Raw genomic sequence first — 25,164 nt, forward strand, 5'->3', positions numbered from 1 at the left:
CGCGATGCCGATTGATTTTCTCGAAGCGCGATGTGCTTCACTTCTCTTTTAGGTTCAGAGTAAATAAAGGTTTACAATTTAGAAATACTAGACATGACAGAACGCTGTTTGTGGTCAAGCATTGTGTATTTTTAAGAATTTATAGACACGCGAAGAGAGAGAGAGAGAGAGAGAGAGAGAGAGAGAGAGAGAGAGAGAGAGAGAGAGAGAGAGAGAGAGAGAGAGAGAGAGAGAAGTAATTATGGTATATGCGCAACGTCACTTTAAAATAAAAAGTAATATGTCACTCACTGATACGAGTCGCAACAGCAAAGTTGTACATCGCTAACTATACATGTTAAACTGTAACAATACAAAAATGTATACGATTATTATAGATTAATTATGCAAAATGGAAACTATTGTATTAAATATACTTTATATTTTATATTTAAAAAAATGGGTATTTATTAAAACAATTATATAGAATACTGAAAGTCTTTCTTTTAAATATGAACTCACAAAATTTTATACGTATGGTTTTGTCTCTAACACTTATTCGAATGCTCGTTGGAATCATTTGAATAAATAAAATAAAAGCACAGAACAGATGATTCATTTTGCACAAGTAGCAAATAACAAAAATGTAAGACACTTACCTTACGATTCCTCTGCCGTTGCCCGATGCCGTCTAGGCCTGCTCCTCCTCTCAGATTTTCTTGTTGCACTTATACTCACAGCACACACTCGCGAAATTTCGGACACTCCCGTACGCGATGTAAAATACCGTGAAATGCAGTAAGCGACGTTCTTTACTTCCTGCCCGTTCGAATTGCGAAGAACGACAGAGCGAATTACGCCGTGAACGCCGAAGTCGCACAAATATCTCTCTTTTCCCGAAAATGGAACAGATTACACGAAATCGATAGATAGTTAAAAGCGCGGTGCGTAAACGAGATGTAACCGCGACAAAGTACCACGGTTTACATTCATGTTTTAGATGAGTTGGTCTCGTGAAATATCTATATACACGTTGATAAAGAGCCGTCGCTTCAACATGCAATTCGTTTCTCATTACAAGTTTTAGAATCTTAATAATTAATCGAGTAATGTTACTTGTCACTGATAAAGGTGTACAAATCAATAGCGTTTATCCCTACATTCTTCGCGATCGAGTCTTGGAAACCGGTAACGTAAAAATAATATCACGCACGGAACAACTCTCGCTGCTGCCTGCCGGCTCGACGTTCGGCGAGCGAGTGATAAGTACGGAATTTTCCATTATGTAGATGGGCCAACGAATTCTCAACGTTTTTTTGTTGTTTTTCACTCGGCGCGGTGACGTACAATGTTTTTGCGTACCATCATTGTACCTGAAGCCTGAAGGTCGCCGCGCTCTCATTCGCTCGCCGAACGTCGAGCCGGCAAGCAGTGGCGCGAGTCGCTCCGTGCGTGATATTGTTTTTGCGTTGTTGGTTTCCAAGACTCGATCGTGAAGAATGTAAGGATAAAACGCTATTGATTTGGACTCCTTTATCAGTGACAAGTAACGCTAGATTAATTATTAAGTTTCTACAACTTGTAATGAGAAACGAATTGCGCGTTGAGGCGACGGCTCTTTATTAACGTGTACATGGATATTTTATATATACGAGACGAACTCATCTAAAATATAAAAGTAAACCGTGGTACGTTGTCGCGGTTACATCTTGTTTACGCACCGCGCTTTTAACTATCTATCGATTTCGTGTAATCTGTTCCATTTTCGGGAAGAGAGAGATATTTGTGCGACTTGGGCGTTCACGCTGTAATTCGCTCTGTCGTTCTTCGCAACTCGAACGGGCAGGAAGTAAAGAACGTTGCGTACTGCATTTCACGGTATTTTACATCGCGTACAGGAGTGTCCGAAATTTCGCGAGTGAGTGCTGTGAGTGTAAGTGCAACAAGAAAATCTGAGAGGAGGAGCAGGCCTAGACGGCATCGGGCAACGGCAGAGGAATCGTAAGGTAAGTGTCTTACATTTTTGTTATTTGCTACTTGTGCAAAATGAATCATCTGTTCTGTGCTTTTATTTTATTTATTCAAATGATTCCAACGAGCATTCGAATAAGTGTTAGAGACAAAACCATACGTATAAAATTTTGTGAGTTCATATTTAAAAGGAAGACTTTCAGTATTCTTTATAATTATTTTAATAAATACCCATTTTCAAAAATATTAAATATAAAGTATATTTAATACAATAGTCTGGATTTTACATAATTAGTCTATAATAATCATACATTTTTGTATTGTTACAGTTTAACATGTATAGTTAGCGATGTACAACTTTGCTGTTGCGAACCGTATCAGTGAGTGACAAATTACTTTTTATTTTAAATTGACGTTGCGCATACAATTACTTCTTCGCGTGTATACAAATTCTTAAAAATATACAATGCTTGGCCACAAACTGCGCGCGCGAAGCGCGCGTTTTATCGTTTCTAGTTGCGTATTAAAAAAAAGAGACCTGCTGAAAAGAAAAACCGTAGAACATCCTGAAAGAGGGAGATCGCGCTCGCGGATAGTAGAAACAACATTTATTGTCATACATATATACATGTCATAATTCTCGTTAGAGTTAAATACGGCTGTTCCTAGAGACGAATGAATTTAATTCAGTCAGTGCCTGAAGACCAACCCCAGTGAGAAATGATTCGTCGATCGACACCGTCGAATTGACGTCGACGACATCATTTCGACGTCGATCGACGAATCATTTCTCACTGGGACGAACCCCGAATTCAGTCGGCTTTTAATATGGACCCCTCTTTAATTACTCCGCCGACGTATACGCTTATCTATATTGACCGATAATTACACGAACCAATCGGATCGATTCATCTGATTCTTATGTTTAATAGCGCCTACTAATCGACAGTATGTAAAATGGTGTTCTTTCATCGAAATAAAGGAACAATATCACACGTCAATTTATCGCCTCAGGTTCGATGTAAAATTAACATTAGCAAACGCAGCATCGTCTGGAACGCACTTTGTATAATGAGCGTACAAGCGTACATTTTTAGCAGCGTGATCATCTACTTCTCAGATACTTTTTCGTGATCTCATTTACTTTTCAGACGCAACTACATTTATTGTCATAAAAATGTCTCATTATTTACAGCAAAATACCGACACTTTCAATATCTCGCGTCCCCGCCGCGTTCTTTCGGCACTTAAACGAAAATGTGACAAAACATTATCGTAATATCGATTAGACGTAATTCCACTTCGCATGTCTTTCAACTGTCGACCGAAATTGCGATCAGTGATCCAACTTCGTTATGATTGTACGATCTCATTGCCTCGGTCTCTTTCAGTCGTGATTTAAAATCATCAGGACGATCACGGCGAGGCCGACGTGACAGAGTCGCGAATCGCGCAATGATTCCACGCCGTTCTGGGTGTCCAGTTGCGTCGGTGCCGAATGCGCCGGGGCCGGTGCCGGCGCCGGAAACGCGGAGGAGATTCGCGACTTGTTCGCGATATTCGGCAATGAGTTTGACGAATTTCGTCTGGACATCGGCGTAGTGTGGCCCACGCTCTTCAGGGTCAGATCCGACTCCGCTTTGTCGTGCACAAACGAGTGTTTCTTCTCCTTCTTCTCCGTCTGCTTGCGCCAGGTGTGCTTCTCGATGATCTCGGTATGTCGCGTGGAGACTGTCGTCGGCTTGGACATCTGCAGCTCTGTAATTCGATTTCGGAGCAACGGGGACGATTGCGGATTAATTGTCTGACAATTGAAAGGCCGGATGGCATAAGTAAACATTTTAACGAGGGGTAAACCGCTGAGGGCATTGCGGTGTACAGATTTGCGGCATTACTGGGCATTACTAGGCATTTTTTGGGCATTACCGGGGTATTGTAAAGATAAAATAAGATATATATAAACAAGATAAAGTGATGCCCACTGGGCATTAGTGGGCGTTGGTCTACAAGATTTTGGTCAGCGGTTTCCCCCTCGCATTTTAACGACTTTAGACATAAATGATGGAACAAAATTCGTTCTCTTCTTCATGCACGTGCATATTTATAAAGATTATAAGATGACAAAATAAACAATTACTCTCAGCGGGATTTAACAAGATTGTGGATCTACAATATCTAATTTTTTAAATAAATTTCTTTACGACGTGTATATAGGAACAGTTATAACAGTGCATACTGTACCTTGTAGCCTTATCGACCCCTCCGTTTTTCCGAAAGCGTTTTCAGCTGCACACGTGTACGTGCCGAAATCAGATTTGTCAAGGTGTTTAACAGTGAGATTCAGCTGATATGCATAATCGTTGACGGTTACTTCCGATATATCGTGTTTCTCACCAGCGAGTAGTTTGACTCCTAAAGTAAATATCTTCAGGGATAATTCGATCGAGAATACACATTCACGTCTACATTTAAAAACAGAATGCTTTTTCACTTGAAGCGTTTAGGTGGGAGCGGGGGGGGGGGGGAAGAGGACGTGACAGAAGGATTTTTATTAATTTAAAATATTTTTATCTTTTTGATTAATTTAAAATATTTTATCTTTTTGATAAAATTATTAATTCAACGGAATGAATAATAAAACCGTCGTGGCTGTTCTCGCAGAGAGAATAACTATATTATTCGACTTTTTATCGAATTTTTATCAAATTGTAGAAAAATTTTTATAGTTTTTTAATTCTGCTGCGTATATGTATAATAAAGTCGACATGGAACCGTAATCCCGGTTGAAACGAAACGCTGTACATATTTTCATCGAGTTTTTCGTTAATCCTAGCATAGAGATTGCCGATAAACAAGTATAATAAGTCAATTAAATTGATAATTAAAGAGTCGCAAATGGTAACCGATTGCGAGATGGGAAAAGTAGATAACTACGCGTCTGAATGTTATATTAAGCCTGCGCTCCCGAAAGGAAAAGGCAAGGGATCTGATGCAGAGCGTGAGCCGGTGTTCCCTCACCGTTGTTTCTGTACCACGTGTTCAGAGCCTTCGGCGAGGACTCGACGTAGCACTGGAGGAGGACGTCGCTGTCGACGGGCGCCGCTACTAACTGGTTTGAGACTTTAATCAGCGGTTTGACTTTAACGAGAAAGATGCAATTAGTGTAAGTTGGCCGAACGTAAGTTCTGCTACCTCGTAGAAGCACGCGTACACTTACAACGGACGTTGACGTAATATCTCTTGCTGACCGACGGCGGCACCCCGTTCGACGCGATACAGAGATAAGATCCCATCTCCTGTCGCTGAATGCCCCGCAGATGAAGTTGCTCGCCCTCAAACGTACGCGCTGCTTTAACATTTCCGACGTGATAAAGGATGAGAGATTCGGAAATCCAGGTGTCTTTCAGACGCTCTCGGTTTTCGACACAACAATCTTATTCGTACGTACGATCATTTCTCAAATATCATCTCCTTTGTACGGAGGATACGCTACACCATCTATCTGCGCGGTGTTCTTTCTCGTAGGATAAAAAAAAGAACATTGCAATAAGCATAAATTGTTCTCTCGATATTCAATGAGAAATTCTCATTTCGGATCAAAATTTTGTCGATTAGAAAGTATTTCCTGTTACTGTAGACTAGTCCCGGGAAGAAATGAAAGTATCTCATTATACAGGGTAAGTTTTTTAACTTGAGACTGCAAATTATCTGGAAAAATAAGCATTGTACGAAAAAATGTTCCAAATAAACCCTCAATAATTTTCGACGGGGTAATTCCATCCCGCAAAAGTTAACCTACCTACTGCCCCTCCCCTGGGGGTGGGGCGGGGGGTAACTTTGAAATCTTAAATGGAAACCCCTATTGTTTATTATACTATTTTATTCTACTAATTAATGTGAACAACTTTTGTCTGAAACATTTGCCTAATACTTTTAGAGATATTCAAGAGAAAATTGATAACTTTTTCGATATTTAGCTCATGATATCTCGATAACTGTTTGTCGGAGGGAAAAGTAGTACAGGATTTTTTTACTTGGTTTGGTCCCAGGAATATGCTGTTGCAATAGCGCTCTAATTATCGAAAATGTTTGCGTATGTAAATTTTGTGGATGTTACAATACACAAAAATTTTCAAAAATTGGAGCACTATTGCAGCAGCATATTCCTGAGAACAAATCAAGTAAAAAAAGTCCTGTACTACTTTTCCCTCCGACAAACAGTTATCGAGATATCATAAGCTAAATATTGAAAAAATTATCAATTTTCTCTGGAATATCTCGAAAAGCGTTAGGCAAATCAAAAAATGTTTCCGACGAAAGGTGTTCATATTAATTAGTAGAATAAGATAGTATAATAAACAATAGGGGGTCCCATTAGAAAAATTGAAGGTGACCTTCACGTGACCTTCGAGCAACTATTCAAGGTCAAATTAATGACACCATCTTATGCCCCCCTCTAGACCGTACAACTTTTATTTTAAAAGTTTTTTTGTGTAATTGTCTGTTAAGATTAAAAAGACTCGCACTGTATAATGAGACTCTCTTTTCCATTTTTTTTCCCCCACGGGGTGTCTTCAGTTGTGAGGGGAAAAAGGTATTCTTTCCGTATATTTAAGTGCATTTGCAAGATGCATCGAAAGCGCCTCATCGTCGTGGCCGGTAATTAGAAGCTTTCGAGACAATATGAAAGCAGAATCCCGACGTGTTCAGCGGAGAGAAGACGACGGAGGCATCCTGGCGGGATGGAGATACCGTGGCAGCGTAACACTCTCGCGACGCAATGTACACACTGGATATTGCAATCGGGTACGCGAGTCGATAGAAGGGGGGACCACGGCGAAGAGGAAATATATGTAAAGTCAACATCCATCACTCACAGTCAGGAAGGCTAATCGGATGGCTGCTTTTCCGCGGGACACGCGGGCGCGGTGCGGCGGACACCGACGACGGGGCAAACCCCGCGTCGTCGTACACCGCCGCTCTTTTAAAAGCGATCCGCTCGCGCGGGAATATTTCATCTCGAAAATCACGCGCGCGCGCGCACACCGTACGAATCAATTAAAGATAAATCGCCGGACGTACGGCTTCGTTTAGCCACGATCAGTCGCGTTCCCTTAGAGACGGCGTCATAATCATTAGTCATAGCCCGACGAGACGGTGGGAATTTTCATCTATTTTCCACGGTGGCGCATCCCGCGTTTAATGACATCCCCTTCGGTGGGACCCATGGTGGAATTTTAATCCAGCATTTTAAGACCGCGACAGATGGCCTCACTTTCACGCGATATAATGCAGGCATCACCCTTGAATTAATTAACAACTGATCAAGCATGGATTTCTATTGTTATCCGCGCATTGTACTTTTCAGTCTGAACAATCGCATAACAAGCGTGTTACTGTCAACACTAATTATTCGGCATTTTATATATTGCGAAACGTGTCATTGAGTGCGTTCCGGCAAGACACTGGCTACCGTAGCGCGCTACAGCTTTTTTGCTGCAATTGTAGCGGCGCCATGGGATAAGATATATTTACTTTTATATAAATTCTTCTTTTGTAACGTAATTTCATTTTTTTTTCACGCGCTTCATTCGATTCCCTCGCGCGCGTCCGTGAAAATGCCTAAGGACTACTTAGCATCGTACTTCGCTTCACGCTGTTCTCGTCCCTCAGCGTGATGTTTCGGCCATCCTCCCGTCGCCAGATCACCACCGGTTCTGGATTGCCGGTAGCCCGACATCGTAACAGCAGATCGCCGTTTTCCTTGGTGGTCAGCATATCCGCGGTGTTGTCCAGGTCCATGATATCGGGCGGTATCACAACCTTCATGTAACCGGTCTGCGCGCAAGATTCGCATTTGTTAACTGTTACGTCCGACAGAACTCAATTTAAAATTAGCGTGAAAGAAAGAGTTTCAATATATTGTATTCAAGTCAGTGTGTCCAAAAGTTTAGTGTACTACTCAGACGTTTAGATACTAGCTAATATCGTCAGTATTTGGTTTCGTTTTCGGATATAGAGGAAAGTCCCCTACTATGAGGCAGCGGGGTTTCTGCGAAATTAATAGGCATCACCTGTTGGTTTCACTATGAATTTATTGCCCTCGGAGTGAAATCTGTTTAGTGGAAAATCGATCGTTAGGTCGTGTAATCGTCGCGAAAAAAGACTTGCGATTGAATTTGGACGTTGAAATCCTGCTATCTCGTATCAGAATCCTATCTCGTAATAGAGGACTTTCCTCCACTTATAAATGTTTCCGAAAAGAGCAAGAAAGTAACCAAGGTATAACCTGGATAAAACAAAATAATGAATTGAAAAATATAATTCTAAGAAGAATGAAAGAGATACGTTGAATTGACTTTGCTCTTTCGTTCGCGAGCTCGGGTCGGAGAAATTTCTACAAATCTAGCTGAATTAAAAAAAGTAGCTTATTAGAAAAGAACTTTATGCCGCGACACGAGCGTTCTCCGGCGCCGCGCTGAATGTCCTCCGTACGGACATACGCGGCGTGTACCTTGCATTCACGCGGCATTTGCGTCATACAGCGGGGTCGGAACGACATATCGTCCCCTATTCGGCGGCAACGTAGAACGTGATAGAGACTGTCGCGCTAATGTTCAACAGCTCTACTGACCTGGCTCCTCATAGGATCCGTATTAACTTGACACATGTACGTGCCGGAGTCGTTCGGCTGAACGTTAGTCACGTGCAGCTTCCATGTGTTATGGCCGTTGTGAGTGACGGACAAGCGTGAGTTGTGCGCCACCATGTGCGTGTGAATGGCCAAAATCGCACGCGAATCCGACTTTATCCAGGCGACCTGCGAGTGACGTGACAAAGGTGCTCATTTCGCCCGTGTAGGGACGGGGACCATATATTTAGATACGGTACAACGCTCGGAACAATAATTATAAAACGCACCCGATATATTGCGCGTAAATAATTCTATGTTTCGCGTACTCGGTGCATTCGCTGTGTTTGCGAATTTGTTGAAACTTGGCGAATAACGAAATTTGCACGCGGGGACGAATATATTCTGCAAATATTCTTCGGCAATAGACATTTCTTTACAAACGTCAAATATCCCTTTATAACTAGTCGTATCGAATATCGAAATATTTCCAATACTTGAAAATATACATTTAATTTAGCCCGCAACGTTAAGTAGCAATATTTACATTAGCATTTATATAGCAAATCATAAATGTGCATGTATTGACTGATAAGTAAAAAGAATGATGAAGGTTTTCCACGGGAGTCGAATGTCTTCGATGATAAACGCATTTCAAACACAATTACTATGTATAATTACTACAGACAATTTGATTAGAAAGTATAACGATTAAAATTCTAAGATACTTCGTACGTCAAACGATTATGTTTTTATTATCATATGATACGGTGCGTGGAAATAAATACAGTCTATTGAAGAAACTGTTTAAAAAACCACGGTAGCAACACCCACAGAAAAAATTTCCGGATTCAATACTATTACACTTCAGTGTATCATAAAACAGGATCGATATAGCGCCAATCATATTTATTATAGAGAAAGGAACATTTTAATCTCAAATCAAAAATTCTAAAATCTAGACTAAAATGGTAGTATGTGTCGTCTTTTGTCGAGTATCGTGGTGCCAGCTTGTACGTTGTAAGATGGAGGGGCAGTTTATTCTAAACGCAAGAATATAAACTTACGTTTATATAAGTTACTCTTGTCTCAATATAGTAAGTCAATCTTTTTTCATTCGACAGAGGAGAATAAGAATTGTTGATTTTATTATGATATTGTCTTACTTTTATACTAAATGAAGTTGTGAGAAATATAAGTGCATCAAGAATACCCAGAGAACATTACGTCGTCTTAAAGACATCTTAAAGACGTCTTGAACAGTTCTAAGATGTCTTGTGAAGTTATCAGAAAGACGTCTTTTTGACATCTTTAAGACTTGTCTTAAAGACGTCCTCGAGACATGTAATGTGGGCATATCGACTGATCTTCGCAAGGTAGTATCTCGATATTACGCAATTTCTGGTTTTAGGCTGCGATCAAGCTGCCGCTGCAAACGATTCGGAGCGTTTCTCTTCTCCTTACTGAAAGAGAAGAGAAGAAGAATACTTCGTAGCATTAGAAGCGACAACTTGTTCGCGGCTATTCCGGCCTAGAAAGAGTGTTTAAGCACAAAAACCCGAAAATTATAACGGTACTAGCTGCGCTTACACTTGGCGCGAGACACTACCGTGTCTCGTGATAAGATACGACTTTGCGAAAGAGATTGGTCGATATTTAAAATAGTTTCTTATTCGTTATAATCTTAGCTTCTTCCCTGTTTCCTCACGCCATTCAAGCTCTCCACTTTGTCCCAAGAACACGATCGTTATACACTACATGTTGCACTACAAATCTCATTATTCTAATTTCATAAACTTTTCTATTTTTAAAAACTTTCAAAAATTGTCTCGGCAATATATGTCACAGATGCTTTAACGAGTGTATTAATTAAAACTTTAAAAGTTATATGAACACTATTTGACATGTAATCAATATTTTATATTTATATAAGACGTCACAAAGACATCTTTTTGACAGTGTCTTAGACTATTTTTTCTGACGTTTTGTAGACGTCTTTTAGTAAAGTTTGAAAGACGTCTCGTTTAAAATCGTTTTTAAGACGTCGTTTAGACACGCATGTTGTCCGGGTACTTTTTGTCTCACAATCAGTAACAGAAATCCTTTCTGAGGGTGAACGATTTCGCATTTCACAGTTGAGAAGTAGGGACTAATAATAAAGTAGTAAAAACCAATAAATAATGAATTAATGTGTACATTTTAATTAGACGATATATAGATCCCACAATTTCCGCGGTTTATAACAAGGCCTCTTTATGTAACGGCGACAAAAGAAAGCTGTAAAGATAAATAACGCGGGATACGTGAAAGTGGTAGGAAAGATTTTTATTCTTTCTGACGCGAGTGGGAAAGATGGTTGTATTCCGCATAAGGGAAATGGGAGGAGCTTGGAGCCCAGCTCACAGGAAAAGCGTGAACTCTTCATTAGTACGGCGCCGAGGTGGTGCTTAAAAAGCGTCGCGATGCTTGCGAAAGGCGCTTATCGGTATTCATACCGAACCGCTGGCGCGGCATTGGGAGGTTGCACTCTCAAATTCCGCTCAGGTTTACGCCGCTGCAACCCCTATTTCGCGCTTACAGGCCCCTTCTCCCTGGCTAGGGTCGGCAAGCTCGATCTGTCATATTTCAGACAGCAGCGGAGCCATTGAACGGGATAAAAGGGCTTTTAAACCGCGGACAAGAGCCCGCGTCAACGCGTTTCGATCGGCAATAGAATTTAAATAGGTAATATATATATATTAAGTGTACGTAAATACGCAAAGAGAGAGGGTCGACGTCTGCCCGTTGGGAACAAAACTTTTGTCGCGATGACCCGCACGGTGGAATCTCCGTGTGATCCTTCGCGGATCAGAAGCAATCGGCCCAGGTGTCCTTATAGACATCCGATATGTCTGAGGCACGCGGTTTGCATGACACTGCATCTCAGGGTATTGCATTTACGGAGGTATTACGTGGCATTCAGCTACTAAGTTTAGTTGTGTTCAGATATCCACATGAGATAATATGTCGGAATTCGCGTCTCCAGACGTGCCCGCGGCCCGCGATACGTATTTACGAAAGGACATTAATTCCGAGATGAGATATTCTACGTGTTTTTTATATACACTAAAAAAACCTATACCTCTCAATCAATTTTGAAATACTTCACCGACGTAACACTATGCGTGTCTAATTACAAGGCTTGAGTTTCCTGCGGAGAGATATAGCATCGGAGGCTTCGGATACGGCTGCACCGATCGTTATACGGGACTGCAGTAAAGGCTTAAATTTCTGAGATTAGACGCTACCGGATGCACGGGACGCGGTTATGTGTAACGCGACTACGAGTTCGAGGCAGAGCTTGCCAAATTAAACAGTTTTCGATGCAGGGACGGGAACGAGCGCGTTTTTGTAAAAGGTTTTCGTTCCTCACCATCGCGCAAACGTGCCCCTCTCTCTCTCTCTCTCTGTTGCCTGTATAGAAAGTGCACGCATGCTGCAGAGAGAAATAAAAAATAAAGTCACGTAAAAAATGTACATTGGACGTGATTAAACAAAACGGAGGAGGAGAAAAAAGGAAAGTGAAAAAGATAACATTTTGCATGCGCGCACGCGAGGTTTCTTTCTATGCCAACAATACATCTAAACGAGATGGGAAGTGAAACAAGAGGGTAAATGTTATCACAGTAACTGATCGGAAATTGAACGGAGCTGAGATTGGGGCTTCTGACTTCGCACGAAAGTACACGATTGCAGATGTAGAAAAAAATGCGTACAAAAAGATGCACGGCGAGTCATTAAAGATCTTTCCGTTTGCGGCTCAAATTCTATTTCTTTTCGCAGCCTCGCAGTTATCAAGATGTGACCCAGACAATCATGCATGTCTAAACGACGTCTTAAAAGAGACTTCTTCAAGACTTTACTAAAAGACGTCTATAAGACGTCAGAAAAAAAGAGTCTTAAGACATTATCGAAAAGATGTCTTTGTGACGTCTTATATAAATGTAAAATATTGATTTTGTGTCAAATAGTGTTTATATTATAGCCTTTAAAGTTCCAATTAATGTTATACATTTGTTAAAGCATCTGTGACATATTGCTAATTTATTTTGGAAAGTTTTTTAAAAATAGAAAAGTTTGTGAAATTATAATAATGAGATTTGTAGTGCAAATATTCAATGAACAAGATAAGTGTGATATATTTCTCGCTGGGGACCATGACATATTATGTTTACGCAAAATATATTAGGGGAAAAGAGATAAATTAAATCTCTAAGACAAGTCTAAAAGACATCGAAAATCGGCACATAAGACGTCTTAAAGGTGTCTTTAAGACATAATGTTCTCTGGGGACAATTGGCTAAACTAAATAAATTCTGTTCTTGTTGTTAAGAAGTGCATACCGCTTGCTTCTAAAATATCTCAGATTTCTCTATTATGCGATTCGTTGGAGACGATAGAATCTCATTAGTGCAATGGTTTAACGCTGTTAGTTGCAACATTGCGTCTATTCTCTGTACGGTTTTCCATCTAATCGCCGTCTGGTTGAAGTGCACGAGATATAAACGGTGTAGCAAAGTCAGCACGAGTCGCACGGGGAAAAGGAGAACGAAAAGGGGGAGAAGCGGCAAAAATCAGGGCTATTCAGCGCCGCTATATTAGCGGATCTGATTTATGTCCTTTCTTCCGTCGTTTCCTTTCTCTTTCCGGCGAGAGAGAGTGAGAGAGAGAGAGAGAGACAGAAAGGGAGAGGAAGAGAAGGACCCTTCGGCAGAGCCGCGAGCGACAAGACGGCGAGCATCTCCACGGACACGCTCCAATGGCGTTAGAAACGCGATAGAAACGATTGTCGCGATCTGAGCACGCAATCAAAACTTGGACTTCTTCTTGAAAGTGAATTACTCGCGACCAGGGTCCGTCCCAGAAGAGATTCCCTGGATTCTGGCGCGTACGACCGAACGCTTCCCTCACGGACGCACGTACACAAGTCAGCAATAGTAGATACACGAAGAGCGAAGCGTTTCCGCATTAAATCGCGGTCAATGTTGACACTGGACAACGATTGTGAAAAACAAGCGACGTGCCGACACTGCGGCTAAATTGCTAGCAAAAATTGATAGCGTCCAAAAAAAATTTATGTACAAATACTTTCTCGAGGCCTCCCGGAACAAACACGGCAGATATGGAATTAGCCTGTGGAGATGGGATTTTCTTCGATAAAAATTTCACGGTGGTTTTCGAGTAATCAAGCAATCGAAAATAAAGGGTTTTTCGCGAGTAATCAAGATTTGAAAGAGCAAACAGATAAGGAATCTGAACTGTTCAGCTAATTTTAAGTGTACTTCAACAGAATCCCCATCTGAGAGGTTTAATTGCAGAGATATTGAATGATCAAAAAGTTAGAGAGCAATGATAAATAATAACGCGAAGAAAAAGTCGATCCCAAATTCACCGCTGATTTTGTCATTAACGTTTGATTTATTTCTGTCTATTCAATTTGGGTTGTGTATATTTGCAAAATTAGATTCGAGAAGTCGCGCACGTTTGAGATAAGATTCTCGTTTCGTACGATTCTCTTTTCGTTCGATCTTCGCGTATCTGTAATCATTGTAATGTAAAAATATTGCGGATGAAAAAAATATAGCATAATCGGAATAGATAGCTTTGCTGATACGAAAACGATCGAAAACGTTATCTCAATACGTTCTACCGGTTTTGTCTTTCTATCGTTGGAAAATGCATCGAATACTCGGCGGTTTCACTGGATTTGCATTGTTTCGTTATGCAGATCTCAAGGAAAACATCCTGACATTTGTAGCGTCGCTCGCGGCTTCTCCCTTAGGAGTTCAAGAAACAACGATCGAAAAAGTCAACATATCGTACACGCCTGACATTTTTGCGAGAGCTAAGTTATCTCTTTATGTGTAAATTGTTCTTTCCTCTTATGACATGACGTAACATCATTACATACGATCTTATTCGGTAAAATCGATCCTTTGACAAATAGAACCGTTCTGCGCAAATTCAATTTTAGAAAATATAATTTAAAACTTTGTAAAATCTTAAACACCAATATCTTGTCTAGGAAACAAAAAGAATATAATTAACGAACATACGAAGGAGTTTAACCCATTCTAGGCCGCCAGCAATCTACGGGCTGTGGACTGCTACACTGAGAATCGAAAAACAGTAATAGTCCCTGAATTTTTGCTCATTCTCAACTTTTAATCTTAATACGCAAATGAGTGATGTGCAATTCCGTAACCATTACTGTTGACCACCAGCATTAAAATAATATGTAAATAATATGTAGCCTAACAGTAGGGTAGAATAATAAACATATATAAATAGTTAGCTCAGCGTTAGCGTACTAGGCTAGTAATCGGAAATCTTAGGTTCGAATCCCACATATAAAAAATTTAGAAAAAAGAACTAGTGGAAAAGTTTTTTATTTTCAATAAAATCTTGTACCAAAACCATTGCTGGTTTTTATCGTAATGATTGTGGAAATACAGTACTGATTCAATACTGGATTAGTAAGTAACAGTCAATCAGTTGATCTACAATATTCATTACTGTAGAATCTGTAATAGTTATTGTAAAATCCGTACTGATTACTGGGAGAATGCTTACTGTAGTGGTACGTAATGGTACGTAATGGTTACTGTAAGAAAGACTAAACGTTAAAAACGAGGAAAAATGTTATAACCATCACTGTTTTTCAGCTCTCAGTGTAGAAATAAGAAAATTCAGGACATTAGATCAACATATGTACAATTACGAAACCAAATTTTCATACTTTCAAAATGGCAGACTAGTGTGGTAGACCAAATTAAAAAAGAAAGTTGTCTTTTCCAGTGAAAAGATAAGAGAATTATATACAGGGTTTTAATGGGTCGCTGATCACGAATCTTACAATCAGATTCCCGAAATTCAAGCTGGCGGACCCAATATGGCCGATCGGATCTCGTCAAAATGCAGATTATTCGAAGAAAACTCGTTTTCACTCGACCCACACGCGTCTAAACTCCTTAAAGCTACGAAATTTGGGCAAAATATGGAATATGTGGAAAAAACGTGGAAAACTAAAGTTTTACAATCAAAATATAGAGTGGCAAATTTTACAGTTTTACCATATTGGGTCCGCCATCTTGAATTTCGGGAATCTAAATGCATATTCGTGATCAGCGACCCACAAAACCCTTGTGTAAAACTTTTCACGGGAAAAAAAGTTTTTAAATTTCGGTCCACCGTATTGGTCTGCCATTTTGAATGTTAAGTGTGGAAAAAATTTGTTTTCATAACTTTGCATATTTTGATCCAATGTCCTGAATTTCTTAGTTTCTGGCAGTCCACAGCCCGTAGATTTCTGGCGGCCCACAATGGATTAATATGATTGTGATAAAATATTAAAGGTCAGTTTCACTTGATTCTCCCGTTTCTTCTTAAATAATAAGATGGAAAATGATAGGGAGTCGACTGAACTCTGGTTAACAGTTAACCGACGTTTGTGAAACTGGCCCTAAATTATTTTGACCTTTTGCTCCAGCGACATTTCTTATGAATACGCCCTTATTGCTCGTCGTTCCTTCGTTTTTTCTTTCGCTACAGAATTAAGGCTCACAAGATTAACTTATGTATTTATAGCATTTGACGGCGCATTGCTTCGCAATCGAGTGTTTCGAATGACCATTGCCCGAGACACGTGACGATAATACTCGCTTAATAATCGAGCGGTGGAATAATATGGTTCCACGTGGTTACGTCGCAATTACTCGGCAATACAATCCGTCTAGGCTGCATCCGGTATATTAAGCGAAAATACGATCTAGGCCACACTACTTACTATTTCGAGCGGTGGCCCTAATCGACTGGCTAATTACAACACGCGCGCGCGAGCAGCACGAGTACATTTACCTTGTAAGACTGGAGATGATTAACGACGCAGGTGAAGGAGACGTCGCGACCTTGGGTGACCGTGTGATTTTCCAGGAGCGCCAGAAATTCGGGCAGGACCTCGGACTTGGGCGGCGTTTGTCCTGAATTATGCAATTAGCGATTATGCGCCAGCGATTACGGCTAAAACGATCGGCCAAGTTAATCCTTAATTAGCCCACCGCGCGCGGCCAACTTGCCGCGTCGATACGCCGCCGTTACGAATATGATGTATGGACGGCGCATTAGGGAAATTTCGGGGAAAACCCGGAATACAAGAATGCCCATCACCTTTTTGTGCCGCGCGAGCAAAATTTAATCTAGATCGCCGCTTTACTTGCGCATGTAACGAGCGACCGGTCGACCATGTCACCGCGCGATAACCATAATTCTTTCGGCACGTCGCCCCATATGACCCCGAAGAACGTTCATTTTTAATGAAAATTTATCTTCACGCGAGTTGCACACCTCTCGTTGTTTTAATACGATAGATAAAAATTGACTTGTACTCTTCGATTTATCATCGCTCGCGAATTGGCTGTAACGTTTTACAACTTCTTAGGCTGTTTACTTTATTATCGTACAAATTTTCTGAAACGTTCCGTACAATTTATTATGCAACACGCGGGAGAGTCGGAGTGTCGCGTAATGGAGTGTCGATTAACCGCGTCAAACCCTTATGGACCCCGTAACCTTTGCCTGTCGCGATATTCACCCCTCGCATTCTCGCGCGGCGGATGCCAATTCGATGTGACGTTTCACGCAGGGGAGTCGCGCGTTGATCACTCTCGCGGTAACGGAATCCAATCTAATAGGTAAAACGAAAAAAAAAAGAAGGGAAGATACATGCTCGCTGTATCCCTTTCGGTTAACTTAGTCCGAGGCGATCACGCGAGCACGAAGGAAAGGGGGGAAAGTTTCGCGAGAAACGGAATGTTTATTAATCACGTGGAACACGGCCGAGCGAAAGTTCGCTGACTTGTGGAGTAATCATCATCTATCATGATCTATCGCGTGGAAAGGCTACCCCGAAGATCGGGTAATATTTTTGTTGGCCCGCGCACATGCGAGTCGAGTGCTCGACCACCTATGCATTGTGATTTGCGCCTGCTTGTACAATGAGAAATCGACCGGACGTCGCGTCGAAATAAAAGGGGAGTCTCAATAACTATTGAACAGCAAGGAGGAGGAAATTTTCACGATCTGCGAATCATATCTCCCATACATTCTGTTTATTTTTTGTCTCGTAAAAACTCAATGTTCCACAAATGAATTTTACGGAACGGTGCGTTTCCACCGCACTCGTAAACTCCATGAAATTTCCTTAATTTGTTTCGTTCTCTATTCATAGCATATCTCTATTCATACGCAAATGTCCGTAAGCCTAATAAGATAAAATATTATTTTTCCAAAGGAATTTCGCGATTCACAGTTATGCGATAAACGAGCAGCGGTAATAAATAAATAAGCTTAACGATACAAAACGCGAGCCCGTTTCGCTTTCCGAGACGGGAGAGAAGTCGGGCGGGCCTGCGCTACTTTGCAATTCCCGCTTCTTTTAAAGCGGGGATTCTTTTTAAGCTCCCGCGGAAACGCGAAAGGCTACCGATAGCGACGTCTTCGGAGAAGGATTCTATTTGATTCTTACCGTAACTGGAGCAAAGAAAGGCGGCGCAAAAGTAACGGGCACGATACCAGTCGCGGCGATCCCTGTGTAGAAGGGAAGGAGGGAATTCTGTCATTTCGTGCGGATTAAAAACTTGTAACTTTTGCTTCTCCTCGCAACTCCCCCGGACGATTTTCTCTCTTTTTTTTTCCCCCTATTTCTCGCAAGGATCTGCGCGTCACGGAAATACTTACCTTACCGAAGCGGTATATTCGACTCTTACCGAGACTGGTGTGGAGGAAGGCGACAATAAGGGCGCACAGTGCGAAGTTCCGCGATGCCATGCCATAGGGTAAGCCATACGCCATACGTACTGAAACACAAGGTGCGAAATACGTTAAAGTGGTGTGTTAAATGTATTAAACGAGCCGACCAATATCACGTTCGGATTAAAAGCCTTAATTAAAGTGTTTTTTTTCATTTGTTTGTATTTGCAAGTTTTTTTTATTCATGATAGTTATTTAAAATACTAATACCTGTAACTTTGCGTAAATAATAATTTATTTACAACAAAGTTTACAGTTCGCTGATTTAAAATTAATGTGAACATAGACGGGGTCAGCGCGATGCATTGAAAATCACTTTATTAAAAATAAAGCAATTAACTTTGGATTTAGAATGTTTTGAACATCAATTACGATGATTTTCAACTATGCGATTTCTCTTCTGCATCAATGGACAATAATTTACAGATATGAAAATGGATAACACAAATAATTAAAACGAAACGAGACAAGAAAAATATAAATACAGAAACTTGAAACGGAAAGAACTAGTACACGTTTGTTCATATTTCTATCAAAATTTGCAATATGTTAATTCACAAATAGCTAAGAACCAGCACAAGCTGCAAGGCCAGAGATAGAAAAGTTCGTTTACGCCTCCTCGTCACTGGAAAATGTGGCGATATAAAAACTATCAAAAAAAGCCGATGAAAATTACTGCAAAAAGTTATGTAAAAGTTCAAAAGCCAGTAGCGTTGTCGATTAAAAACTGGCAGATGCGATATAATAATTAAATTTTCTTATCTCACAAATTTAAATCAACTGAACGAAAACAGCCGTGATTAGAATTTTCCCTAACACACTAAATTTCGCGTGAGAGGATGTGCGCGAGGGAGTTGTCACGATGAGGCAATCGGGATGAGAGAAGAGGGAGATCGGGGGTTGAAATCGAGAATTTCGCGACGTCGTCGACGCGTGCTCGGAACGAGGATACGGACGGAGGAGGAGGAGGAGGAGGAGGAGGAGGACGAGGAGAGGAGAGGGTCAGCCCCGAATCGCGTGAATATTAACTCGACAGTTGGTCGCCACATAAACGCCAACCCACTGATATATCTCCCGTTCGCCCGTCGCCGACCGGCCAGCGCCGCAATAATACTCTCGAATGGCAATGGAGGTGCACCCTCTTCTCCGCACCCTCTCGCGATACGCACACTCCGCATCTCGGGGGCACACGTGCGCGCGGATGCGTGCACCACATACGTATGTAACGACCGCAGTCCGATGGTCAAATGAAAATTTTCCTCGCTCCCCTTTGTGACTTGGGTCGATCTTGCCCTCGCGTTCGCCAACAATTCCGCCGTACGTGAAGAAAGTCGCGAACAATGATAAATTAAGGGGACCCTAAAGCTGTCTGTTTTATCGACATTCTTTGTCAGAAGTGATCTTTTAATTGTCTTTATAGAAATGCGCAACTCTTTCACGGAATTAAAGTACGCAGCAAAATCTAGACTATCGCCCGTAATTAAGATTTGCGATTAAGTAATTACATTTGTACACGTCTCTTCGAGACTGCTCTCGATTGAACGGAGAAATCGTTGCCTTACGTAATGAGTCCGCAGAGTGATACGCAAAATGTATAGGAACAGTCACTGTGAACGGAATAATTTGAAATACTAAATATGGAATTTTCAGTTTCGTAGACGGACAACGAACTCTCGACGTTCGGTGTTGTTTTGCTCCCCGCGCGACATTCCCCGTATCATTGTGTACGCGAAGGTCGCCGCGCTCTCATTCGCTCATCGAGCCTCGAGCCGGCAGGTAGCCGTGAGAGTCGCTTCGTGCGTCGTGTTACTTTTGCGTTATCAGTTTCCGAGACGCGATGGGTGTGGGGATAGAACGTTTGTACACGTTTGTCAGTAACAAGTAACGTTCTTCGATTAATGATTAAGTTTCTACAATGTAACGATTTGCACATTGAGGCGACGGCTTTTTATCAACGTCGATATTTCACGAGGCTGAGGGCTGGTTGTTCCTGTCTTTCGATAAAGTAACTAATAGTTAGATCATATATACGTGTCTTTGTTTTTCCCTCGCATTAAACAAAGAGAGGCATGTAATTTAACTACTAGTTAGTTTACCAAGAGAGATTGGAAAAACCAAACGTAACTCATCTAAAATATAAGCGTAAACCGTGATACTTCGTCGCGGTTACTTCTCGTTTACGTATCGCGCTTTAAATTTTCTGTCCATTTCAGTGTAATATGTTTTTCATTTTCGAGAAACGAGAGAAAATATTGGTGCTTTGTAAAATTATAAATAGAATTCTATCCTAAACTCTACCGCAAATAATAGATTGTCCAAAGCAGGTTTTACAATTAGTAAGCAATTGTTCCGCGAATTTTATCTCACAAGCGTGATCTATTGAATGAAATACTCGGAATGAAGTTTATGTCTTGTGACGCGGACGGTTCAACATTATAGTTTGATCAGAAACCAACTGAGAGTGTGCTCAACTGATTGTGAGAAACGAAACGATTACCTACACGTGAAACTTGAGTCATTAAAGTATTGTGTAATTGTTGCGGGACAATTTTGCAATATTGCGACAAGGTAGACAAAATGGATCGTACGTTTTTGTACAAATCGACGTAAAAGCGCCAAATTTACGTTACATGCTAATAAAGAATACAATACGGAATTAATTGTGCTCATGTTTTTATGATAAATTTGAATAGTAGTCATTAGTCATTGCTGTTCATTGTAGCTGATTATAATAATTAATTATTGATCTATTTCGTACAAGCAATGTTTCATTAATGACGGAAAATTTAGAAAGTAATGTCGGCAATCCTAGTACCGTGCAATGTGATTCAATTAATAAAGTTTTGACTTAATTACGGCGCGGCGGATTATTTGAAAATATACAATTGACATTTCGCGTTGTACGCGTAGTACGCGAGTGAATAGATTTAATACAAGTCGAATTAATAAATGATCGGAATATTACGATTGTTCCATTATTCCAATTGCTCAATTATTTCGCATAACAAAGACAAATTATGTTTACGTCGATGAAAGATTCGAGGCGCGACCCGAGATACAGGTGTTCGGATTTAAGAATTTTTAAAGCAAAAAGTTTAGTCCGAAATACGAATATCACGAAACAATAATTCTGCAAGCAAATCGCTTTAATAAATCCGAATAAATTGTGCACAATATTTTGCTTCGATAAATAGCCGTTGCCTCCATAGATCGTTAATCGCGGGAGTTTATTAATTGCGCTGGCCAACAGTTATCAATGTTCGCTTAACGATTTATGATACGAACTTAATTACACGATATTTTAATATCTGTCAATTACATAAATTCGACAAGATTAGCAGATATCAGTAAGTCAGATTTTTTTCCGTGTTATTTCGATAGGATTCCGTCGCAATGTACCGGTAGTAAAGTGCTCGTCGTGTGCAATTCGAGAGTGCCGTGCGATTAATCTATTTTGATAATTAGTACGCGCAATCGTAATTAACGGTGCTTTCGCGAGTGCTACTTTGTGCAAGTGCAAACTCATGAGAAGAAGGAAGAAGAGGGCGGACGAAACCTGGAAGACACCGAGGCAACGACGGCCGAACGGCTCTGGGGCAAGTAAATTATTATTTTTCATTTTCACACTTGCATGAACAATTACTTATCATTATTTCATTCGCGTTTAACAACGGTTCTTTTATTAAAATGTGATTATCGAACGTCTCGCTCGAGATGTGAAACTTGGTTCTGATATTTATTACGCTTTTTTTTTATATGAGATGCACACAGCGCCTATAAGTATCGTATGGGAATTTAATTCGGAATATTTTATCCAATGCGCTCTTGAAACAACATTCAAGCAACGATTATGAATGTGGGCTCGCGTTTGATTAATGAAAGTAAAATTTCCGCGAATATCCCGGTTTAATATCTCCGTTAGTGATAATATTACAACGTGTAAAAACCGTGCCGGGTGCACTTTAGCATGCACGAGGAGATCGTCATAAATACGAAAGTAGAATCGCGTATTACGGGGAAGGGTGATAAACGTCGAATACCTCTTTGAAGGGCCGATCAGTGGTCAGGATATCAAAAGCCCCTTTGACTTCGACGATGCAGTTACCTATCGTTCCACTGTGCGCGCAAGCACATTCAACTATTTCCTTCCGATGAATAATCAAGCGTATCCGTTAACGTCTGATAGATTGAAAATTATAGATGTGGACGTAATTTATTTGAAAGCACGTGCCTAAAAGGCAAACGCGCGGCAGTACGCTATAATTAAAGTGCCAGCATTCATAGCGCAGTTAATTAACCATGTGAAAATTAAATTCATTTGTCACACATTCAGCCCAACTTTCGTCATTATCAACCGGCATTTTTATCAAATTTAAAAAAATTTCAGTCACACGCGCGGAACGAAACGTTTCAAAATATTGAAAATATTTTCCATTCTTGCAAGACAATTGCGTAAAAATTACGCATATTATCTAAGGCATTTTTTTTACACAAAGTTTTATGAAAGAGAGAGAGAGAGAGGGAGCTAAAAAAATATTCCGCGTAAAAATGTTCTATGATTTAACGGTATAGATTTTAAAGAAATTTAATACTATTTCAGTAGTTCTCGAAGTATGGAGAAAGTTGATAATTGGAAAGTCGATACGTGCCCGCATTATTAGATTTACGTAGTGAAAATTTTCGTTGCGCCTGTGTAAGCGCACATGTGAGAAGTTACGTGGTCGCCCGCGGACATGCTTAAAGCTGAAACATTCTTTCGCACTCGCCAATTTACAATTCAGGTACGGCTTGCGCGAATTTTTTCAATAATAAAATAAATGCTTGTACAACGGAGACTTGCGTCCGCTATTTATCGGCGTAAAAAAATTATAGAGCTCACCGAGTTTTTACATAAGCCCCCTCTCAATCTTATTTCAGCCAAGTTGAATTAGGAATGTTAGCGACCACGAGATGTTTCCGATCGGAAAGGTAACGCAGGGAAGACTCGAGAGACCAGGGGGTAACTTTCGCTTCTCGCCGCTTCCGTTTTCCGCCGCTATATTTCGCAATCTCGTTTTCTGTTTTCCTCCCGTGTTTTACTGCAGTCGATTTCTGAGGCGTGCGAAGGAAAAATAAAGGTCGGCATCGACGGCGCATCGGCTATCCGTTCGTTTTATCAGGTTCATTTTATCTGCCGGCGAAACTATTACTTACGTGTTCCCAGCGGTTACTTTTATTTCGGCTTCTGTTTTCTCACCGCCGGTAGTCGTGTTACATGCTTCGCAATTGCTCGACGCAATTCTCACGTGCACTTAGCGAACACTTTTCTTCTCTCAACAGCGCGCTCTCCCCGTTCCCCTTTGCATACGGCTAATCTTCTCAAACGAGTCTGCTGTTGGCCTGTTTCTTTCAATATCTTACCGCGGGGTGAAGCGAACGTCCAAAGTTTTACAAGAGGATCGTCCCTCGTTGAATTTCTAACTCGTCTACCACAATTGAACGTGCTCTCTCTTAATAACTATCGCGAGACATAAATTATTTCCCTTTGCACGAATGCAACGCACGCGGGGCAAATTATAGCTTAGCTCCTATCTCCGACTAAGGAGTATCTTTCTTTCCAGATGTAATTTTTCATCGCAACTAGATCGCAACTAGATCAAGTGACTAATAATTGTAGGTCTTGGAAGCGCGATTGCGGAGCATTGATTCAAGATTGTGTTACATTCAGAAAAATAAGATCTCGAACGTCTGCGCCGTGTACAAAAATATGAACATTGTTGAACCACTAAAAATTTACTAAGTTTCGACTTTTCAACAGTAAATCGTTACTAATAATAATAAATTCTTTACTTTCGTGAGAGTCGCGTGCTCTTTAGGGAAATTAACCTGAAAAATCTGTCACACTTTAATTATATATTTTCATACCTTTTCACATTTTCAAGACGTTTCAGAGATACCTTTTAGTTTTTTGTTAAATCGTAATCGCTAACTACTGAATTAATGTCTTTGAAACTTTCTTGAAACACTCTCTTCTTCTTTTCGTACACACTGCGCATTCGCGTTAATTTGTGAGATCGCGCGTATCCTTTTAGTGTCGGACATGGCAGTCTATTTAATTTGACAATCTATACTAATCAAATCTGATTATCTTTTGACAGGCAATACCAAACCTGTCCGTTATTACGTGTATGTGCGCCCATTAGGTTAATTCATACGCGCCACGTCTGGCGAAGCTAAATCTTGTATTTAAGCTACCTAGGAAATCAAGTATCGAACAGGAAATCAGGTGAGGTGCGACGTGAATGCGCCAATTGTCGATAATGCGCTCACTAAGGATCCTAAGGTAATCCTCACATCGGTCCGTTACATGTGAAACATCGGGTTTAACGGCTAGACGTATCTCTATGGGACACACGGTGTGCCTCTGATAACAGAGATGTCGCGTAATAAGATAATATTAAATAACACAAAAAATTTCCTTCCCGCGACGTGTCAAATAAAATCGTTCCTACATAAAAAGGCGCGATTCAATTGTTCGCATCATCGAGCGTTCAAATTGCGGAACTCGACGACGCCGGTTCCGATTAATTACGATTCGATTTTAATCGTTAATTTTTAAGATGCCCATCAGTATCCCGAATCGCGAGGGAAACAATGATAAATGCACTCCTTAAATCATCCGTCGGAATGGTTTCGCATTTCGCAACAAAGAAATTTGATCAATCATCTCTCCGACGTCCGTGAATGGGAGATTTATC

At 40.7% G+C, this 25,164-nt stretch overlaps 1 protein-coding gene across 3 annotated transcripts in view; it reads right to left on the reverse strand.

The window, feature by feature from the left end:
* Positions 1-2,455: 2,455 nt before the first annotated feature.
* LOC105559797 (lachesin-like) overlaps positions 2,456-25,164 on the reverse strand; it is a 50,387-nt gene continuing 27,678 nt past the window's right edge. The window contains exons 2-9 of one of the 3 annotated variants that reach the window (XM_012008384.1): positions 18,385-18,474; positions 16,478-16,599; positions 8,585-8,770; positions 7,596-7,788; positions 5,168-5,296; positions 4,969-5,088; positions 4,192-4,362; positions 2,456-3,708 (exon numbers count right to left, since the gene is read on the reverse strand). In XM_012008384.1, the coding sequence (XP_011863774.1) occupies positions 3,338-3,708; positions 4,192-4,362; positions 4,969-5,088; positions 5,168-5,296; positions 7,596-7,788; positions 8,585-8,770; positions 16,478-16,599; positions 18,385-18,469 (1,377 nt within the window). In that variant the 5' untranslated portion in view covers positions 18,470-18,474 and the 3' untranslated portion in view covers positions 2,456-3,337. Of the gene's footprint in view, positions 3,709-4,191; positions 4,363-4,968; positions 5,089-5,167; positions 5,300-7,595; positions 7,789-8,584; positions 8,771-16,477; positions 16,600-18,384; positions 18,475-25,164 lie in introns of all 3 variants that reach the window. The other 2 variants (XM_012008383.1, XM_012008385.1) reach the window with 2 other exon arrangements.

The sequence above is a fragment of the Vollenhovia emeryi genome, unplaced genomic scaffold (assembly GCF_000949405.1).
Source record: "Vollenhovia emeryi isolate VEMERY1.0 unplaced genomic scaffold, V.emery_V1.0 DF939254.1, whole genome shotgun sequence".
Classification (NCBI taxonomy): Eukaryota; Metazoa; Arthropoda; class Insecta; order Hymenoptera; family Formicidae; genus Vollenhovia; species Vollenhovia emeryi.